The sequence below is a fragment of the Poecilia reticulata genome, linkage group LG20 (assembly GCF_000633615.1).
Source record: "Poecilia reticulata strain Guanapo linkage group LG20, Guppy_female_1.0+MT, whole genome shotgun sequence".
In the NCBI taxonomy this organism is placed as follows: domain Eukaryota; kingdom Metazoa; phylum Chordata; class Actinopteri; order Cyprinodontiformes; family Poeciliidae; genus Poecilia; species Poecilia reticulata.
The window spans coordinates 20,153,758-20,175,140 of record NC_024350.1 but is presented as its reverse complement, the minus strand read 5'-3'; the positions used below and the strand labels follow the sequence as shown (position 1 = coordinate 20,175,140).

The 21,383-nt window shown below is 36.9% G+C and overlaps 1 protein-coding gene across 3 annotated transcripts in view; it reads left to right on the top strand.

Moving 5' to 3' along the window:
• Positions 1-13,883, top strand: part of ralyl (RALY RNA binding protein like) — a 126,439-nt gene extending 112,556 nt beyond the window's left edge. For all 3 annotated transcript variants that reach the window (XM_008396540.2, XM_008396539.2, XM_008396538.2), the window contains 4 exons: positions 1,676-1,789; positions 5,880-6,049; positions 8,083-8,121; positions 11,141-13,883. In XM_008396540.2, coding sequence (XP_008394762.1) covers positions 1,676-1,789; positions 5,880-6,049; positions 8,083-8,115 — 317 coding nt within the window. In that variant the 3' untranslated portion in view covers positions 8,116-8,121; positions 11,141-13,883. The remainder of the gene's footprint in view (positions 1-1,675; positions 1,790-5,879; positions 6,050-8,082; positions 8,122-11,140) is intronic.
• Positions 13,884-21,383: the final 7,500 nt, after the last annotated feature.

Below are 21,383 nucleotides of genomic sequence, written 5' to 3'. Positions count from 1 at the left end.
GACTCCTTTTTGAATTGCATTTGGTTCTGAAGTGTTACTGATTGTTATTATTTCTTTGTTGGTTTCYTTTTCCCCCTCATTGCTTCTTTTGAACAATTTATTTTTGTTTAGTCTTTTGTTATTTTTATTTTATTTTTTTGTCATCATTATTATCATTATTATTGCCACTGCAATAAATAAGCAGTATAAACAAAGCTCTTTGCCTCAGTTGCATCAATTATCCACCCAACCCTGACTCCATGCCGTACCTATTTCTGATTCTCCAAGTGGTTAACACTAAATCTTGCAGTCAGACCTGCGCATTACCCAGTAGCGTTACATTTGTTTATAGATTGAATCTGATAGGTGTCGAGCCGAATTTTCTGTTTTCTTCTCAACTTTTAGCATCTGTATTTCCGCCCGCCTCATCAGATATGACACACTTCATCCACCGAGGGTTGAGAAATAAGATTATGTTATTACCTCGTGGTCTGAGTTCCTTAATCTGCTCAGCTCGAGCACGTCCTCGTTTCAGCTGTCTGAATTTATTGAGGCAGCTCCTCTGATAAGTGGTTTTATTTTCAGCTGCTATTTCCTATTTCCTTATGACATATCAAGGTTAAGTCTCAAACTCTGACATGATCCAGTTATGCTTCAGCCCCTCAACTTAAATCCTCTGTGCGTTGTTGAGAGACAGCTTGAGACCTAAAGCACAAATTACTTAAAAGTCTGTAAACAGACGCTGTAGGCAGAGGGAGTGAAATTATGCTGCAGCTTTCAAGACCAACCTATTTAAAGGCGTTTTGACTAATAAAATGATTTATTCCCTAAGGTGTAATCATCTAATTTTAGTTTTACAGTTGACAGATTTGGATTAATGAACATAATCCAGTAATAATGAAGGATAATTTAGATTTTCAAGGTAGGGATTCTCCGATATTAAAAGTATAAAAATAAATTTTGGTCTGAAGTAATGAGTACTCCACAATTTCTAAAAGTAATAAAACAAGTAATACACTGCAAAAACCAAAAGTCTTACCAAGTAATTTTAGTCTGATTTCTAGTGCAAAGACAAAACTTACTTGCAAGTAATTTTCAGCAAGATATAGTTGTTTTTTAAGTAAATAATTCCTTAAAATTTATGAAAACGTATTTGTTTCACTGGCAGATTATTTAACTTATAACGTGAGAAAATGTCTTGTTATAAGTGAAACAATCTGCCAATGTAACTAGCACTGTTCTGTCAATATTAAGGAATTATTTACTTAAAACAAGCTCCTATTTCTTACTAAAATAGTATAATATCTAGTTTCAACTATAGGTACTTGCTTCTAAGACGGAGAAGTCAAAGATCCTCCTTAGCCACATTATGCATGCGATGTCATACTGTAAAAGCAGTTTTTTTTTTCAGATGCTGGCGCTGCTTGTGGGGAAACATGAAGGAGCGTTGCACAGCACGGTGGGCGTAAGCTGTGCACTAATCTTTAAATTGAAAAGCAGCACGTCCTCAGTCTTAGCTGGATAACCTGTCAGTACAGTTCTGATTGAGACGTTCTTTCCCCGTGGAAGATTTGACTCGGCGTGATGACGGGATTAATGAGAAACATCAAACAGTAAAATTAAATTACTGCAGAACCAGAGCCAGCCAGCTAGGGCTACCTGAGGTAACCCTTTGTGTTCCTTCTTGTGCTTACAGTGAAGACGGACCAGCTCCAGACCATTAAACGAGAGCTCACCCAGATCAAAATGAAGATCGACTCTTTACTGGGACGCCTGGAGAAGATCGAGAAGCAGCAGAGGACAGAAACCGGTGAGCGACAGACACGGGGCGAAGGGAGGGAGGGAGGGAGGGAGGAGACCGAAGCGCGGCGAGCGGTTACGGAAACGGAAATTAAAACGCTCACGTTGGCCATAAGTCTTTTTGACATGTTGGGAGATAAGAGCGGCAGAGCTCTCTGTCATATCAGCAGACAGATGTCAGCCCCACGCTGACTCTGTTTAAATGAGGTCTTTATAGATGTCCTACACTGTGGGACAACCTCAGCAGATCACTGTGAAGGTTATTCAGGAAAGGCGATGAAAAGGCCATGTCACCTGATTTCCTACCCAGAGTATTGCTTATTTCATGTTAGTTCCTCACATATTCTCATAGGGCTTCAGATTTCGCCAACTAATTTAGTAATCTATAAATCTTTATCTTGAGTTTACAGTCTCTATAAAAAGGGCTGAAAATCATATCAAAATATGAGCATTTCATTTTATATCACTCAATATCAATAACTTGTTTTAAATATTTGAAATACTATCAAATAGGTGGTGTGACCTTTCCTGTTTTATCCAGTTTTCATTCCACACTGTTGTTTTTTTATTTTTAAGAAGTTATTAGGAACAGTAGCGGAACCTTAAACTGCTGCTGCGCCAGTTACTCAGCAAGTTGTTGCTAGGTAACCATAGAATGAGTGAGTTGCTAGGCGACTCACTCATTCTATGGTTACCTAGCCTGCTTTGCTAGTTGTGAGAGGCTGAGCAGCTAAAGTCTTTCCTCTGCTTAAGTATCCCAGAATGCCGTGCGGCTCTGGATCGGAGTTAAGTGAATACTGAATCTATTAAAGATCAAACGTATTATCTACTGGTACTGATCACATGTTTGTCATGATGCATATTATTTTTAATTTATTGTTTAGCCCTACAGCAGAGCAGTAATTAAGAAAAAAAACTGAACAAAAAATACATATATTTTGATTTTAAGAAAAAAAAAGTAGTTTTCTGTAAGTATGTTCTATCCAGAACTCGATAGCTTCACTCGGTTCAAACTCCTTTTAAGCACCTTTTGCTATCCAATTATCAATAAATACTGAGAAATAAATAAAAATTTATAAAACAGTCAACAGATCAGCCCTATGCTGTACTGATAAGTCAAACAGAAAAGCGCTGAGCTCTTCATATGTCGAAGTATTTGCTTTTTAGCTGCAGATGCATCTTTTGTTAAAAATGATGAAGTGTACACCAGAGGAATACTGTTATTGAACATTAAGTGAGAAAATGTTACCTTTTATTTAAAAGGAGTTTAATTAGTTGCAATTCATAAGTATTTGTAATATTATATGAAATGATTGTAAGTGGTTAAAAAATCTGCAGAATGTGCCAATTTTTTTTTATCCAATTACTCACCTAATCAACAGAATAATTGATACCCAGTGGAATATTAGATTATTAAAATAATCTTTAGCTGTAGCCTTGTACTTGCATATCCATGGCAGCTGAATACATCACTGTAAAAAAGACAATTAAATTGCCCAGGTGAAGTAGACGGAGGACCTATATGCAGGATATGGAAATGCAGAGACTGAGAAAACAATTTGCAAGGAACTCAAACACTTCCAGTCCATGTGATTGCAGGAGTCGAGGAGCATTGGCTCAGGGGAAAGGGGAGCAGCCACATTGATTGGTCGGGTTGGTCGAACACGGGTAAACGAAAAGACTAACAAGGGGTGAGACACGACCACACACACACAAAGGCTGAGCAGGTAGATAAAACCAGGCAGGTAGATAAATTAGCTGAAGCAAACAAAGGCTCATTTAGACTTTGAGAAACAGTGAATGTTTAATTACAGATTACTCAGTTGCTACACAGTGGGTTAGCGACAAAAACCATCCATGAATATCTGGAATCTGAAAATACTCCTTATAAATGCCTATTTTAATAGATCAAACACCAAATATAGCTTAATTTGCATTAATACGCACAGTGGAAACTGTGTTAGCTCTAGCGCTAGCTTACTTTTTCCCACTCTTGGGGGTTCAGCCAATCAGAATGAATGAAAATAAGCGGCACACCTGGATTGGCTGGTTTGTAAACAGCAGCCAATAGCGTGTCAAGTAGCATTGCGCCTCGATGTTTCAGCTTCCCAAGCAGTATTCTATACAACATCCACAAAAGGGCAAATTTATCTCAAATTATTTGAAATTACGTTCCAAAAAAAAAAATCCACCAATAGTTGAATCTGTGAAAGGTGATGCATAAATAGATGGGGATCCACTCTACTACAATGTAGGTCACTTTTTCACTGTTTAGTTTTTGTAATTTAATTTATGCAAATTATTTAGTGTTCAGACGCCTCCACGTTAGGCGATTCAACCAGACTCTGTCTGGATGCTAGAAAAAACTCTAACTCATCACAGGCAAATTTATTTCAGTTTACAAAGCTGAACACATTTATTGCCTTTTATTACTATACTGTATTTTAATCTACAAACTTCAAAACAACAGGAACATATCAGCAAGTTATTGTACCCACTTGGCTACAGTTTGGCTAAAGTGAAAAACATTTATATTTGCTAATGCTATTGACAAAAAAGTTTCTAAATTACAGAAACTAATAGCTTCTTATGCAACATTCATTTTCTGCACATTTTTGTGTTTCCATTTGGGTCTCTACTGCTTCTAAAAACAGTCCAGAAGCAGTCCAGTCATTTTCTGGCTTCAAATAATTTTTTTTATTTCATTCATCTCCCAGGTGATAGTCTGCAATTTATGTTTTCAATTAACTTTAAATTACAGGGCCAGAGTTCTGTGTTTTTGTGGTAAGAACATCATTTACAAACTACTAATTTGCATTAAATTGCGTTGCTAAAATCCCCTGAACTCAGTGGGAAGCACAGATGTCGCCCCCCAATGTCTCCACGAATACAGAGAGAAAATATTTCTATCGTTAATGCCTTTTTAAAAGCTTTTAGCCAGTAACGTAAATTCATTTTATACCGTTTATGACCAGAGATACAGGTTAAAGCAATAACAACTTCCCTCAGAGTGTTGATTATGCATTGACTGTGGTTGTGTTCCTACAAGACACATGTTGCAGGTTTTAATTATTCTAGACCTGTGAATAATAAACTTTTTTCAAATTAAAATAGCTTCAATCTAGTTTAGGATCCTAACTGTAATAAAAAAATATTTCCTTTTTTTTTTTTTTGCATTTGGGATCTTTGCATCATTCACATTGAAAATGGACAAACCTTGTCTTTCAAAACCATCAAACCAAAATTAAAACTATTCAAGAACACATAGTGGAGGAAAGTCTGAGGGTGCATTCACACCAACCCTGTTCAGTTTGCTTGCATAAAGAGTTTGGTTTGTTTGGGGAGGTGTGAATGCGCAATCCAGACCAAACAAGTGAACCTGGTTCTCGGTTCGGATGAATATGCAAATGTAAAGCGGATCGGAACCCGCTCCAAAAGCAGGAAGTGGATTATACTGCAGGGAATTTTGGGTAAATACAACCAAAGCAAACCTGCGTGTCCAACACTAATTTGAGAAATGGGTCGTKTTTTTTTTTTTTTTTTTTTTTTTTTTTTTTTTACTARAKGCAAAAGAGAAMTCAWAAAACYGCTAAAATCTTGTACTCSATTTCTGTTTATATTTTGTGAAGAAGGAAGTTGAGCTCAATGTCTTCTGAGATTTTCATGCCGTTTCCTTCTGTGGTTCTTGGTGCAGCGCCCCCCACAGGCGAAGAGGGGAGCAGGTTTTTCAAAGGTTTTGGTTCGTTTGACGCAGTGCAGTGTGAAAAATGGTGCATATTTTGGTCCGTAATCGAAGCGAGTCTACTGGACTATCAGGGGTGAAGACACCCTAAGAGTGCAATGCAAAATTTGCTTGTTGTTGATTTTTATTAACATTTTTTTCCCTAAACCTTTCACAATAATTTGGAGATCTCATCACCAGTGCTCTGAACTAATTCAACTTTTCAGTAATGGGAACGGCTTATTAATATAAATACTATTCGAAGTGACTTGTTAGTTTAGGTTTAACCTGGTTACCTGTATAGGCCAAATGCTTGCTGCCTTCTGAATGAAAGAGAAGTGCAGTCGGTTCTCATTTTCCGTGCCCTGCTCCGTTTCAGAGGCTCAAAGAAAATACGAAGACAACTGCGACTCCCTGCACGAGGAGTCTGTGTCGGAGATGGCAGAAAACTCTGGGGAGGAGGCAGGCGAGGGGGCGCTGGACGTGGAGGCGGGCGAGATGACCGATGGAGGGGAGGACGACTACGACGAGGAGGGCAGCCACCATCTGGTGAGTGGAAAAAGGTTGACAGGGCTGACGCACTTTGGGAGATCTCAACTCGGCGCAGCCTTCACCGACCGAAAGCTAATCTTCCAGAATTATTCATGAGCACATTTCTGACAGATCAGGGCTTCGCATGAGCAAATGACACTCTATTCCAGTCTGCCCTGGCTGAAACCATGGAAGAAAGGCTCTTCAGAGGCCCGCACTGCACACTTATACGATGCAGCAAAAGCAGGGGGCTTCACAAATGCATTGCCTACATTTACAGTGAAGTGGTGGATGTAGAGCAGCAGGTTATTCTTTCAACAAGGTCACTGAAGGAAAGCCAGAAAGAGATTTCTGTTCAGACCTGAAAAGATTAGATTCTCAGAATGCTTGTTTCTGAGAATTGGGTTTATTGGGTTTAAACCAGTGTAAGAAAGAAAAGTCAAAAATTACTTTTAAAACTGAAGTATGTATCTTTTATAAAAATAAAAAATATATATATATTTTTACATATTTGTTGAACCTGTCAAAATGTTGTGATCATATGGTATGAGGCAGATAATCTGTGGAAAAGAAAGATCGAGCTTCTCTGTAACCTCGAGACCAACTAAAAGCAACCAATCACAGCCCGGAGGCGGGTCTTAGCACTGTCAATCACAATCTCCTTCCACCTCCCCACCTGTGCTCTCTGCTGCAGTTTTCAGATCGCATTGTGAATGCTAGGCTACTTAGCATAGCCACCAATGATGGTTTTCCCAAAGCAGTAAGTTGATTTTCCTGAGCAGTACGTACATGGGGATGATTGACAGCATTGAGACCCACCTCCTGGCTCTGACTGGGCATTTTAATGCATTTCTTCAGATGGCAATAGTGTCTCAGGGTGGAGTTTGAGCTTCTCAAAGACCATCTGTCTCATAACAAACTATTCCGTCACAGTAACAGTTTTAACAAATATGTAAAAGAAAATGTTACATACTACAGTAACTTTCAAACAGAATGTCATGATAAATTTTGGCCACAAACTCTAAATTCTTGACCAGGTTGGTATTGTTACATTGTGTTTTACTGCTTTCCATTACAAATAAAGAAAAACAGTTTGAATCCCACATTGTAGAAAACAGAAAATTAAATCAATCAATAACTTCAGAGAAGAAGCGGGTCTCATCAGTCTTCCCTCTAATGTGATTGTTCTCTCAAAGCTGGTATCGATTGAATCCACTGAACCATTTGATCCCAGTGAGCCCGCGCTCCCAGCGCTCATTTGTCACAACATTGATTCCAAAGCCAAACTGCAACTAGAAGCCGATTTCCATCTGCATGGGGTTTTTCTAACCAAAGATAAACCTGCAGGTTCACTAGATTGGTTTGTTTTTTTCTTCTTTTTTAAGTATTACATGTTTTCTGCAGATTTAAAAAGGTGGAGGTCGCTGATGCTTTACAGGCAAAATTTAACTCTGGTATTTTTTTAATATGTTTTGCACAAGTCGATGCCCTTGTGGCTTGGAATTATGTTTTAGAAATTATTAAGAGAGCTCTGAAGCCGGAGCGTTTAAAAAACCTTCAGTGTTTAACGTTATTCCCGTAAATGATTTATTACTTCTCTTCTTATGCATGCTTTTCAGCAAAAAATAAAAAATGAAAATTGAGCGTTAACATCTGCTGTGTGAACGTAGCTTTAGCGTTTTTGTCAGCCATGTTTCTACCTATTATTTTTGCTGTTCGAAGGGTAAATCTTCAGTTTGTATCTGTGTAATCAGAGTACTAAAACTGATTTTTTTATTCTTTTACATTTACCGACTATAAACCCAGTAAACAAAGCTGTGCTTTTCTTCATAAAAGCTTCCCCTACCTTCCTGTTTGAGATTATTTTTCAGCAACATATTAAAGCAATTTTGCTCCCTGAAGGTTTCTTGATTACAATTTATGATAATGTATCACAAAGACTGCTTTGTAAGTGGCTGCTCCAGTTGAGCTTATATCAGCCGTGACCTTTAGAGAAACTGAAAGTACAACGAGCGCGCTCAGTTCCTTTCTCTGCATGTTCTGCCTTTCAGATAGAGAACCACGTATCGGACATCGACAACTGAGATAAGGTAAGAGCTCTGGACTTAAAAGTCTGCATTACGACCGTCACAGCGTGCGGTTGTCCAACAAAACTCCTCGTTAAAAAGACTTGCGTCCGGACCTGATTGAAACGTAGCCACTGAACTGTGTGTGGAGCATTTCTAAACATTCGTTAATCATCTCAAAAGTCATAAGCTCCATGACATTTAAAGAACTGGCTTTGCTGAAGGGCAGCTAATATGGAGTTCAGCAGAGGGAGCATTAATGGCATTTCAATGGGGCAGAACAGCCGATAAACAACATTCATATAATTGAATTGTGAGGTGGGGGGTGTGAATGGCTGGGCCTAAAGTAAAGAGTATCATGGCCTGCATGGTGTAGATAATGATCCAAACACTCAAACTTTTTCATTTTGTCATATTCAAAACACTTCAGTGGATTTTATTCAATGCAGTTTATATATGCAACAGAACAAACTCGAGGCCCGTGGGCCAAATACGGCCCGTCACAGCTTTTTATGTGGCCCTCTAAATTCTACACTAAGAGATTATTTTTCAGACTAAACACTAAGTGTGCTTAAATATTATTTTATCAGTCAAATCAATGGAGTTTTTATCTGTTTACTGAAAAATTATATCTATCAGTCCCTCCAGTTTCTTGCGAATTATCGTGGAAATTCACGCAAAATCAACAAGACTCTGCACTTTTTCACAATAATAAATAATTGGAATTTTGTTGCAAATTTTTCTCAAAAATTGTCAAACTCAAAATCTTACCAAGTATTTTTGGTCTGCAGATATCTTAATACACTTCAAATAAGGCAAACTAAATTAAAAGAAACTTTTCAGTAAAATATAGAGGTTTGTTTTAGGTCAATAATTACTTAATGTTGATGAAAAATAACTAGCAGATAAATTGACTTATAACACAGGGAAAATATCTTGTTATAAGTTAAATAATCCGTCAATGGAACAAGTAATTTCTCATCAATATTAAGGAATTATTTACTTAAACCTATTTCTTGCTAAAAAGCTAATTGTAGGTCTTATTTGAAGATATTTGTACTAGAAACTAGACCAGAAATACTTGGTAAGATTTTGAGTTTTTGCAGTATAGAAATAAACTTGCATTCAAACTACCTGCTTCGCATAACACAGAAAAAAGCTTCACCTTTTTGTCAAATTGTAGCTTCATTGTCCTCTTAGAAAAAGGGATTTTTCCATTTCTAGTAACAGTTTATTAAAAAAATTATTTAGCTTCAATTGCAGCCTTCAGTTTCTCCTGCAATATTTGCTCCTCGTGAGGAAAAAAAAAGGTCCAATTTGCTTCCGATTCCCATCCTCACATGGATTTAGGACTGAAGCAGACGTACGGGGACGTTCGCCCTCTTATTCTCCAGGGCTGCCATCAGCGCGGCTCTGCGCTTTGGATCGCTGTCATGTTGAAAGGCAGACGCTCTTCTCATGTTCGCTTGCATAATGCAGGAGAGTTTATGCGTTGGCTGGTTATTTTTTCCAATTCTCCTTTTCAAACAGAAGACTGTCATACTGTACGTATAATAGTTTGACAATCTTTCATACAGATGTGTGAAAACCCTAAAAATTATTAAATCTTTTAGTACGGTGGGAGTATCTTTAAGTCAAATCTTTAAAATGTGTAAATTTAGCTTTTTTAACCAATTGGGCAGCATTTTTATACTTAATTTTAAGTCTGGTAAATCGTTTTGAATTATTATTCAAAACGGTTGGTATTGGTATTCTACTAAAAATCCCAGTTTTAGTTTTCTACTCAGAGTTGGGCAGAAAAGGGTCCTGTTAAAGAGATTTAGACCCACAGCATCACACATCCTCTACTATACATAGCAATAAGAATGAGGTACTTTTCCACATATTAATATATTCATTATATTAATATGTTTGTAATAGAGAGCAAAATTACTTTTCCAAAATTCCTCCCCCAAAAGAAGAAAAGGTTTTGCGTCTAAAACACGTGTGCAAAACTCAAGACACCAAATTACATCAATCATTTCATCCAGTTTTTCACAATTTTGCAACCGTGGAAATTTACAGACTCAGTTTTAGTGCAATTGGATCTGCAAAAAATTGCATTAGTTCAGTTTTTCACACTAATGCGTAAAATTTTTCCCAAAAATGGTGAGAAACATTTGGTTCCATCCCCACCTTCAGGCGGCACTTTTTATTTAATTTTACACTCATTTCTCAAGTCTTACTTAATGTCGAGTTGTAATCGATACGGCGAATAACAAAAAGTCACATTTACTGTCTTACATAAGAGCAAATATTTCAAACTTCCTCAGATATTTCTAGTGGCTCCACAAAATCAGCGATTTTGGTTTTTATAAAAACCACAAAAATAATTGTGAAATCCTGCAGCGTACTTATCGAAGCTACTTAAAATTTTAGCAACTTTTTAATGGGTTTTATCAATAAATACTGGCACAACTGGCCCTTGTAGACATTGAAGATCTTGATATTAAAATAAAAATGTGTGACACTCCTGGCCTAAAGGAGTCATTATTTAAAGAGACAGCAATCATTCTGTATGTAAACTTTTATGTTTCTAAATGCTTAAAAGATATTTGTTCTAAACTCCTTTATTCCATTTAAACTTTCTCCAAATTTAAGGCAAAATGTTTAAAAACAAAAGGTGGATCTTTTCTTCTGTCTGTGGTATAATTATATTCACCCCAGAGCTGCTTCTGGCAGCTGCTTGACCCACTTTTATCCAGCTCTAAAGAAACCACATAACACTTGGACTTTCCATTTTTTTTGTCAGAGTTCACTTCAGAAAGCCTCTTTGCATGACATGTATTTAAAAACTGAAAAATCCCTCTTGAGTTTGGCCAGAATGCATGGATGGTTCCACTTGCAGGCCAGGGAAACTGTTTCTGTATTTTTAAGTCTATTTATAACCGGGAAGCTTTAACATTTCTGCCTAATCCGCCTCAGATTTACGCCGCGTAAACAAACAGTGAGCATGTAGGTTTGCAGGAGAAATGGTCACTGTGTTTCTTCTTTCCCTCTGCAGGGCGAAGAAGCAAGCTCTCCTGGTTGTAGGTTTTAGATTTCATCATCACCTTCGAGAGGCAGAATAAAAAGGAATTTGTGAAACATGAGGATTCGGGGACTGTGAGTTGTGTTTTGGAGATGCCAAGTCGTGTTTGCAGCACAAACTGTTAAAGTAAAATTTACCCAAGACCTGTTTTAACGTTTTTCTCCTGGAGTTTACTTCAAAAAGCAGCTTATATCACACGAAAGCACTAAAGGAAACAGGAAGATTTATAAATATTTGTTGATGCTTTTATGAAATGTGCTTGCGCTGTAAAATTACTACTCCTTTCTTTAGGCGTTTTTATTTCCCAAACATCAAATGAATAAGTGAAGGTAAGGACAATCTCCGGTCGCAGAGTGGCGCTCAGAAAATAAATGAGATGCCGCCGCCGTCTGCTTTTGGATTTGGACTCATGCATAAGCCAATAGCTGTGAGCAAAACGCCGTCCAGCTTTATCCATTTATCACACAAGCATCCCTGTGGGGCTGTTCCACCGCGCATCTTCGCTCCTGCCAAGTTTCAGAAGCAGCGAGGGCTTCCTGTGGCGGAGCGAGCCAACCCTGGCAGGGACCTCCTGATGGGGAAGCAGGGCCCCGCTCGGCCCCGTGCATCCCATCATGCACTGCTGCTGTTCTCCCGCTCCATCGCCGTCATTTTGCACTGATTCACAGCATCTCATCCAGGCGAGAGAGCGAAGCAGGAGCTTTCAAAATGATCAAGGGTTTGTTTTTTTTTTCATAAGTTTCTACAACGGAGAGTAAGGGCCAAACTAAGAAAATAAAAAAATGTATGTCAGGAGAATAGAAGTCATATTATTATGGAAATAAACAAGATTAAAGTCATAGCATTACGAGAATAGTAATATTACAACTTTATTCACATATTTCAACTTTATTTTTGTAAAACTGTGACTTTATTCTCATGCAAGTTTATTCTCAGAATGTTATTACCTTAATCTCATAATCTCATGACTTTATTATAATATTACAACTTTATTTCTTATAATATTGCGACTTTATTCTCATGCAGGTTTATTCTCATATGACCTTGTTCCCGTGATTTTATTACTTTATTCACTTATTTCAACTTTATTCCCATAATACTATGACTTTATTCTCATAATTTTACAACTTTATTCTCATGCAAGTTTATTCCCATAACTTTGACTTTATTCTCATATTTATTTATATTTTTCTTAGTAATGTCCCAATACTCCATTGTAAGTTTAGTGTATTTTATTGGGATTTAACTTGACAGACCAGAACAATAAAACTTCGTTCTAAAACATTTAAATTTCTTCAGCCCATTTTAATATAATAAACTCTAAATAGGATAAATTATAACCACTTGTCTGGTCATTACCGTCGTTTGATTCAGGTGTGTTGGTGCAGATATGATTAAAAACGGCATTTTGTTTCCGAGTCATTCAGCTCTAAATAAATTTAGCTGAGCTGGACCAAATGCAAATGTGGCTCCAGGGAACTAATAAAACCAAAGTCAGTTTTTCCAGAAAAATTTAATTATCTCTCTTAGACTGCAGAACTAACTGCAGATGCTTTTATCCCCGTCACTTCTGCCACATTTTTTCCTTTTGCTAAATTTCCCAGCTTCTTTAGAAACTACATTTTGTGGCCTTCCTGTCTTACTTTGGGTGACCGACTTCAGGTTTTAAGCGCCGATGTTTTGTCAGTTTTAGATGTATTTACTCTCCAACAAAGCTGATTCAAATGTCAAAGTTCTGCAGAGGTTCTGCTACCAACGCATCATCTGATTCAGGCGTTGAACCAGAGAAAGAGCCGAATCACGCAGGATACCGGCCCTCGAGTTTGGACGCCACTGCTGCAAACAAATTAAATACATTTATATTTTTCATTAGCTGCAAGACAAATATTATCAAAACTAACAAATACAGGTTAAATTATGTTGCGTTCTTAAATAAAATACAAATTTCTCTTCTTAAAATGAGAGTAAAATAGATTTTTTGACCACTTTGTAGCCATTACTTTATTAAAATAAAATAAGAGAAGCAGATGTTTAAACTTTAAAGCAGAATGTGAAGAAAAGCTCACTTCTCTCTTTCATAAACAAACCCATCAGGTGCTGCCAAAAAACCGCTTAAAATTTCAGAAACTGCCTTCAGCTCATTCAAAGTCAGTGTCTGTTTAATAATGATAAAGTGTAATATTTAGCACTATTTTTGTATCCAGGACACATTTACTGAGGGAGATCTGGTTCATGTTTTCTGTATTTTGTTTAATTATTAAGCAGTACGGTGATGCGTCACATCTTTTGCAAGTAAAAATGATCACACTCACAAAGAAAAGTAAAAAATAAAAAAAAGGAAACACTCCTTTCTTTCATCTGTCATCGTTTATCTGGGTCACTTTGGAGCGTTTCTGGCTCGTTCGCTTTCGCTGTAATTAATCCCATCCATGTTTATTTCAGCCGATGACGACTTGTAGCAAAGTGACGCTGTGCTGACAGTTTGTTGAAAACTGGCTCGCTCCAGTATTGTGGGACTTGTAGAGACGTGTAAGTGGCAACTGTTGTATAGAAATGTACATTTTTTTGTAAAGATATTTTTATCAAACGGCATGTTTACTGTGACTTTGTATTTTCAGTTTTCATTATTACTCTAACTGTTGTGAGGCTGCTGGAGTCGTTGTCCTTGTAGATAACTTTGTGTTCTTATTGGTGAATAAAACTATCGTGTCCTGTATTTAAATCTGTCCGGTTTCGTTGATTTTCTTTTTCATTTTAAACAGTTTTGAAATTATAATAATAAAACCTTGAAATTATGCAACAAACAACCGTCACACTGTAAACAGAATTTAAAAAATTAATAAAATGAGTAAGTTTATGGCTTCTGGCTGAAAATGCAAAGTCTTTAAAATATGCTACATGAAAAACCAAATCCATTTGCTTCCTAATGTTTTCCTAATGTAATTTTAATGGCTGAATATAAATGTTGTTTTTTGATGATTTTAAAGCATCTGCAGGATGTTGTTTGTTTACTGTGTTGCCATCACCAAACCAAGTAAAATCACCAATTTCAAGGGGACTTTTACTGATATTGCTACTTAAATAATTAAGTATTTTTATGCTTAAACCTCCCCTTTAAAAAGTTTAGTTTTCCAACATGAAATAAAAAAAAGTGAGATGAACAAACTTGCAGAAGTCCGTCTCATAAATGTGTTTCCAGCTGGATGGTAAAGGACTTTATATTTTTTCTGCGTTCTGATTAGCGGCTTTCCTCGATGCCCTTGAATGATTTCAATATGTCACTTAGACTCTGCAAAGGTGAACTGGCAGCAACAGATGGCTGATTTAAAGCACTCCAATTATCCTGAGTAAAAGGTAATGGTTAAAGGTTAACAAGGGCCAACTTCAGTGCCGTCACTAATTAGCCAGCTGAATAAAATCCACAGCGCTGGCGCTTAGCATGACTGGGCACAGCTGTTCCCTTTTAACCTACACAAGAAACTTTTCACTTCTTATTAAAGTGCTGCAGTTTATTCATCTGTTAAGACTGGAAACTCTCAGGTTAAAAAAGTAAGACACTTTGTTAGCGACTATTTAGTGAAAATGAAACACAGGATTTCTAGATTTGTTCAGCTGTTATTGATTCATGTGGAGCTGCAGTCCAAAGATCCTTAATTCTGAACAAAAATGTATTTTCGTTATTCAAAATTGTGTTAAGTTTGTGTAGTTTTGCTTTTTTTGTCACACAACAGTAAATTTTAAGCTTAACAATTAGAATTTCAGAGCTGAAACCAAATATCTACTTGTATTTACAGTAAAGTTGAGTCTTTTTTTTCAGCGGTTTAGGGATTTTTAATAGTATTTGTGTTTCCACTGATTATATAATTGTACGAATTAGAATTACAAGATTAAATTTGACTAATGGAAACGCGTCAATTTTGAAAAAACTAATTTTTTTATTTAAAATGTGCTACAATGAGGCAGTTTTTCGGCTGTATCAAAACTAGAGGTGCACTGATCGCAGTTTTCTGGCCGATCGCTGATTTAAAAAGTCTGACCTGCCGATTCCAGTTTTGGCCTATACCATTTCTTTTGTCTAAAACTTTGCTCAATATAGCAAGAAAGTTTCTGAACTGGCATCAGAGGTGTGACTGTTATCTGTAAATGTGTGGGGCGGTCTGTCAGCTAAACGTCTCTCCTGGCGGAGCAGAAGAGGATTTTTAGATCTTTACCAAAATAGATGAGATCGGTGGATAAGATCAGCTTCACAGGTAAAACTTGGCCGGTCACTGATCTCTTATAATTAAGGAAATCTGCATTTATAAATCTGTGCATCCCTAATCAAAATTAATATATTTGTAAAAACTGCTATTTTTCTTCGCATCACACAAGTTGTGATGAACAACCAGATGTGACCAAGTCAGAAAAAGACAAAGGAGGATGATTTTCTTTAATGTTTAAAGTTTTAATGACTTATCGCTTGAATATGAGTGAAATAATCTCAGCGGAATTAGTTCTTTTTTATCTACATTAATGACACTTTTCCTGAAAACAAACTCCTTTATCTTGCTGAAATTTATTATTTTTGTATTATTTCAAGTGTATTAAGGTATTTGCAGTAGAAACTAGACCAAAAATAGTTTGTGTTTTTGCAGTGAACATGAAACATTGATTTAAGAATCACTCTTACATGTGTGACTTGAAAATAAACACGTTTCCACTGTTGAAACGCAAAGTCCTAACTGGATAGTTGGAGTTGCTCCCATTCTCCCAGCAGGAAAACCGACTTCAGAGGTTGTTACAGTTGATTTTGACTGGGAACTCTGAATTTCCCAGTACAACTGGAACGCAGCATAAATGGAAAATCATGAGTTATGTTTGGATTTTGGCGGTATACTATTACAGAAGTAATTTTTTCCGTCCCTGATGATATCGTCTTGGACATGCATGAAGAAAATGACTCCATGGCAACATCTACATGTTCATAGGAGTTTATTAACTCACTTCACTAAATCTAATTTCTATTTGGGAACCACGTTATGCGATCGGTTCACTCTCAAGCTGTGAGACTGCAAAAGCATTTGCATTTTCAAATTGCATGGAATACAGTGATGGAAAGTCAACATAATTTAGAGCAACGCTCAGCAAGATGTTTAATAAAGATTTATGCGGTAGATCATCGTCTGTAAATATGTTTTTTTTCTGTTCAAGCTAAGACAGTGTGTGTCGGGAAACACCCTGCGACCTTTTCCATGCTGGCATTCAAAGTTGGAGAGCATTTTCTGTATTGTAAACATTTGTTTCTCCAGCTCACCGCACAAAGCATAATTACCATTTATATTATATTAGCTTGGGGAGGGTTGCATGATGCGCATACTTTCAAGGTTTCATTTAACAAACAAATTAATTTACTCGCATTTCCAGGTGAGATTCTTTTTTTTATCTGTGCAGAAGCTTTAATGAAATTGATAACAGTGACGGATCACACGTTGCAAAGTCACCAGGTTCAACTGGATGAGCAACACACTAATCTAACCCAGCATGAACTCTCTCTCAGAAACCCATCTCGTCATTTCAGATATTTTTTAATGGCTCAAAAGCTTAATAATAGTTTCAATTTTTCTTCCCTTGAATATGACCAGACATGAAAGCATCTAAATGCCACACTACATCTTCCCAAATTGTTTTATTGCCAGATGATATCGCATTGATTCAGTCGCAAATGGCGATCAATCAGTTCCCCTGGCCTGGGATGGAAAAGTCATCCTGGTTTTACAGAAGGAATCAATCATGATGTGGTTCGAAATTGAAAACGCGACACAGTGATGAATGTCAAAGGTGGAGTGGAGAGCAGGCTGAATTGTAATGGTTAATTCTGCTAAATGCAAGTCATGAGAAGACCGTCGTTTGATGGACGACATTGGGATTTGGAGGTTTTTTCAAACAGCAGGACTCAGAAAGGTGGAGCTTGTTTATCTTAACAGAAACTGACCACCATGCAAAGTTTAGTGGCTTCCTATCATTGTTTCTATCAGGTTTTTGATGTAATAAATAAAATACGACAAATTATGTCAAATGACAAAGAAAAAATCTAAATAAAGGTAACATTATTTCACTGCGATCTATAATTTTTGCAGCTTTAAATGATTATTTACCTTGAGAGGCACTTAAAGACGGTTACAAAGTCGGCCTTCCATCACTTGATGAACATTTCCAGGATTAAAAGACTAATGCCCTTACAAGATCTGTAGAAACTCATCCAAGAGTTTATCTTTAGTCACATTGATTACTGCAACTATGTCTTCACATGTCTGCCTAAATAATCAAACCTCCAGCTGCAGCTGGTCCAGAACGCTGCTGCTGGCGTTCTGACTAAAACCAGGAAGTCAGAGCACATCACCCAGTTCTAAAGTCCTTCAGTGACTCCCTGTAGCTCAGAGAATAGACTTTAAAATACTGTTATTTTATAAATCACTGAACAGCTTAGCACTACGATACATTAAAGATCTGTTGTTGCCTTCTGGTTCTGGTCTGCTCTGCATCCCCAGAACCAGAACCAAACATGGAAAACCAGCATTCAGCTTCTAAGCACCACATATCTGGAACAAACTTTCAGAAAACTGCTGCCTTTAAGTGGCTGCTGCCTCAGCGTCCCTTGAATTATAGTGCAGAACTAATAAGGTAAATAATAAAGTCACATTTAACATTAGTGCAAATATGTTGAAGATTCTTTAGTAATATTTCTAAATTAGCGCCACAAACTCTTTGATTTTGAAAACACAAAAACAATCTTGGATAGATTGATCAGTCTAAAATATGTTAAATATTACTTAATTTTAAGAAGCACTTATTGAATGCTGGGAAAAAAAGTTATTTATTGATATTTTAACAGCTTAATGGGTTTTACCAATACCTTCTGGCACAACCGGCCCTTTAAGAACATTTAGATTTTTTATATAGCCCAAAATGAAAGAGTTTGACACTCCTGCTTTAAATCAACACTAAAAATCCACCACTTTTAGCCTTTTATTCATAATAACTGGAATATTGACCAACATATTTGATGATTTTAATGATGGTAGTTGACAAAATGCTGTGTTTATGAGCACTTTGAACTGCCTTGTTGCTGAAATGCTCTACAAAAATAAACTTGATTGATTTCTGTGGCACGTTTAAAACCTAAAATGCTTTACAGAGAAATTGGCTAAGTTAATGTATAACTCTAGAAACACTAATGAAATGTCAGCCATCTTAGTAAAACACATCTCTCTGCAGCTATAAAGGGAGTGATCTTTAATATACAGCGATGAGGGCCGACTTATCCCCTCTATGTTGCACTAATTGCTCTGGATCAATGAAACTGTTTAATTGAAAAGGAACGTTCTCCGTCACATTGAAAGCACGAGGACCTTCGGGGAGACGAGAATCATTTATCTGTGTTTTCTGCTGCTGTCTGGAGGAATACCTGTCTGAAGAGCGACGGAGAGGGCTGGAGAGTGAGGACGGCAGACAGGAGATAAAGGAGAGGAGGCATAATGACTGATCTCTTCTGAAGCTGCTTGGTTTGCCTGCATGCCTCGAGGTGTCGCGTCGTTATTGAATCACTTCCTTTGTTCTGTGGAGAGGTCGACAGGGATCAGGGACGGAGTTACAGTCATGTCAAGAATACCTCCAACACCTACCCGTAATAACCCAGCATAAGCAGCTTCACCTACTCAAAACGGCGAATGTAGACAGATTCTGAATCAGGTGGGAGATAATATCACTAATGAGTTTTATTCTCTCTTGAAAGGCTTCCAGAGGAAACCAGTTTAAAGATGATCAAGCTTATTTAATTCTACCATATTTTTCGCCTCTACTTTTTCCCACGTTTTGAACCAAGCGACTTGTTGCCCGGTGCGGCTTTTCTGTGGATTTTTCTTCAACCACTAGGGGGCTCTTCAGCAGGGAGTGAATCATTGGAAGTCCAAATTGGAAATCAAAGAAGAAAGTGCTAATATTTCATTTAGAACAAGCACATGCTAGCAGCAGGCACGACGGAGAAATTTCTTCAAACTCATATGATGCAGCTTTTAAGTTGAGGGTTAAAGATCTGGCAGTACAGGAGGGAAATGGAGCCGCTGCACGTAAACTCGGCGTGTACGAAACCACAGTTCGGCTTTGAAGACAGAGGGCTGCGTCCTGAATAAATCCAGCAGATTTATTAGGACACATGAAAAACCGAGAGCGGTGGAGATACCAGCGGTTTATATATGTACGTTTCCAGTTTACTTTTTAATTTTGTTTATAGTGAGGTGCTCTGTAAATATGGTAATTATCAGTAAGCTTGTCGCAAATAACAATAAACCAGTGATTTATGATTTATCGCATGATTTATTTTTTCTCTCTTTCTACCCAAATTGGTCTACAATTTGATGCGTTAGTCTCTTTTAGGAAGAATAATTTTGTTAACAAAGACTTCATGACTCATTTTATGTTGTTTCTGTTGTTTTATTTACTTATTTTTAGTATTTAGAACATCTTCCAGTTCCTGTGTTAAATGTTCTTTAGAATTTATAGTATTACTTAAAACAACAATATTATCACTTATCACAATAACTTCTGGAACAATTTATCGTCCAGCTAAATTTTATATTGTGACAGAACTAATTGTCAGAAATATATTTCACATTACCTGTGTTTTCATTAGCTGTAAAGTTAATGAAATTGAAAAACACACCAGTTTTGAAAAAACATAGTTTTTTTTTTAACAATAATTTACAACAAGGCATTTTAAAGTGCATTCCCTCATAAAAATAAAAAAAATGTCAGAAGGTCAAGAAGAAAAGATTTTCTTTAATGTTTCCAAATGTTTTACGCACCAATGTTAGTTCACCTTTTTACTGTACAGTTTCTCGACATTCATCATTGTTTCTCCAGGATAAAAAAAGAAGAAAATAGGGTTCTGAGAGAAGAATTTTGCCTGATCCCTGGGAGCCTCATTCCAAGGCCAAATTGACTATTGATCTTCATCTCTTTGTCTATTAAGGGGAACCTTGCATGCCAAAATTGGCCACATCCATGACGACGGCCATATCTCAATGCTGATTGATTCCAGGCACGCTGTGGCGGACCAAGGTTACGGTGTGTGTGTGTGTGTGTGCGTGTGTGTGTGTGTGTGTGTGTGTGTGTGCGTGTGTGTGTGTGTGTGTGTGCGTGTCCGCCTGCCAGTGTGCACTGCAAAAACACACAATCTTACCAAGTAGTTTTGTCTAGTTTCTACTGTAAATGTCTTAGTAAGACAAAACTAACATTTCAGCAAGACATAGGACACGTGTCAAACTCAAGGCCCAGGGGCCAAATGTGGCCCGCCTTAGCTTTTTATGTGGCCCTCTACACTCAAAATTGCATGAATAAGTCCCTCAAGTTTTTCAACAAATCTGCAAAACTCATTCAAAGTTCACACAAAATCTACAGATTCCCACATTTTTTCTGTTTTTCACTGCTAATTTTTCTCAAAATTGGCCAAAAACATGGAGTTTAAGTGACCTCTGCCTCAGCCAATGTCAAGTTATACTCCATGAGCGGTAAGCAACTAATAAAACGTCACATTTAATATCAGACATTAGCACACGTATGATAAAAATTCCTTACAAATATTTCTAAATTAGCACCACAAAATCTGTGATTTTGACTACAAAAGAAAAAACAAAAACAATCCTTAATATTACTTAATTTTAAGACATTTTTATTGAATTCTGAAACAAACAGCTATTTATTGATATTTTTACCAGTTTAATTCATTTTATCAATGCATTCTAGATCAACAATGTATTGATAAAATGAATTATCAATTAAGAACATTCAGATTTTTGATTTGGCTCAAAATTAAATTGAGTTCAACCTGTTAAAGGAGCTTGTTTTAGTCAATAATTCCTTAATATTGATGGAAAGGTTCTAGCAGATTATTTCACTTATAGCAACACATTTTTCCCATGTTATAAGTAAGATAATCTGCCAATGAAACCAGTCATTTCTCATCAATATTAAGGAATTATTTACTTAAATAAAGCTCCTCCATATTGCTAAAAGGTTACATGTAAGTTAGTTTTGTCTTATTTCAAGTATTTGCACTAGAAATCTGACAAAAAAACTTAAGATCCTGTGTTTTTGCAGTGTAGCGCAGGTCTCCACACATTTCGGTAAATTTTTTAGCCACAAGTTGGAAGGGGAGTCGGATTCAGACCGGTACTGTTGC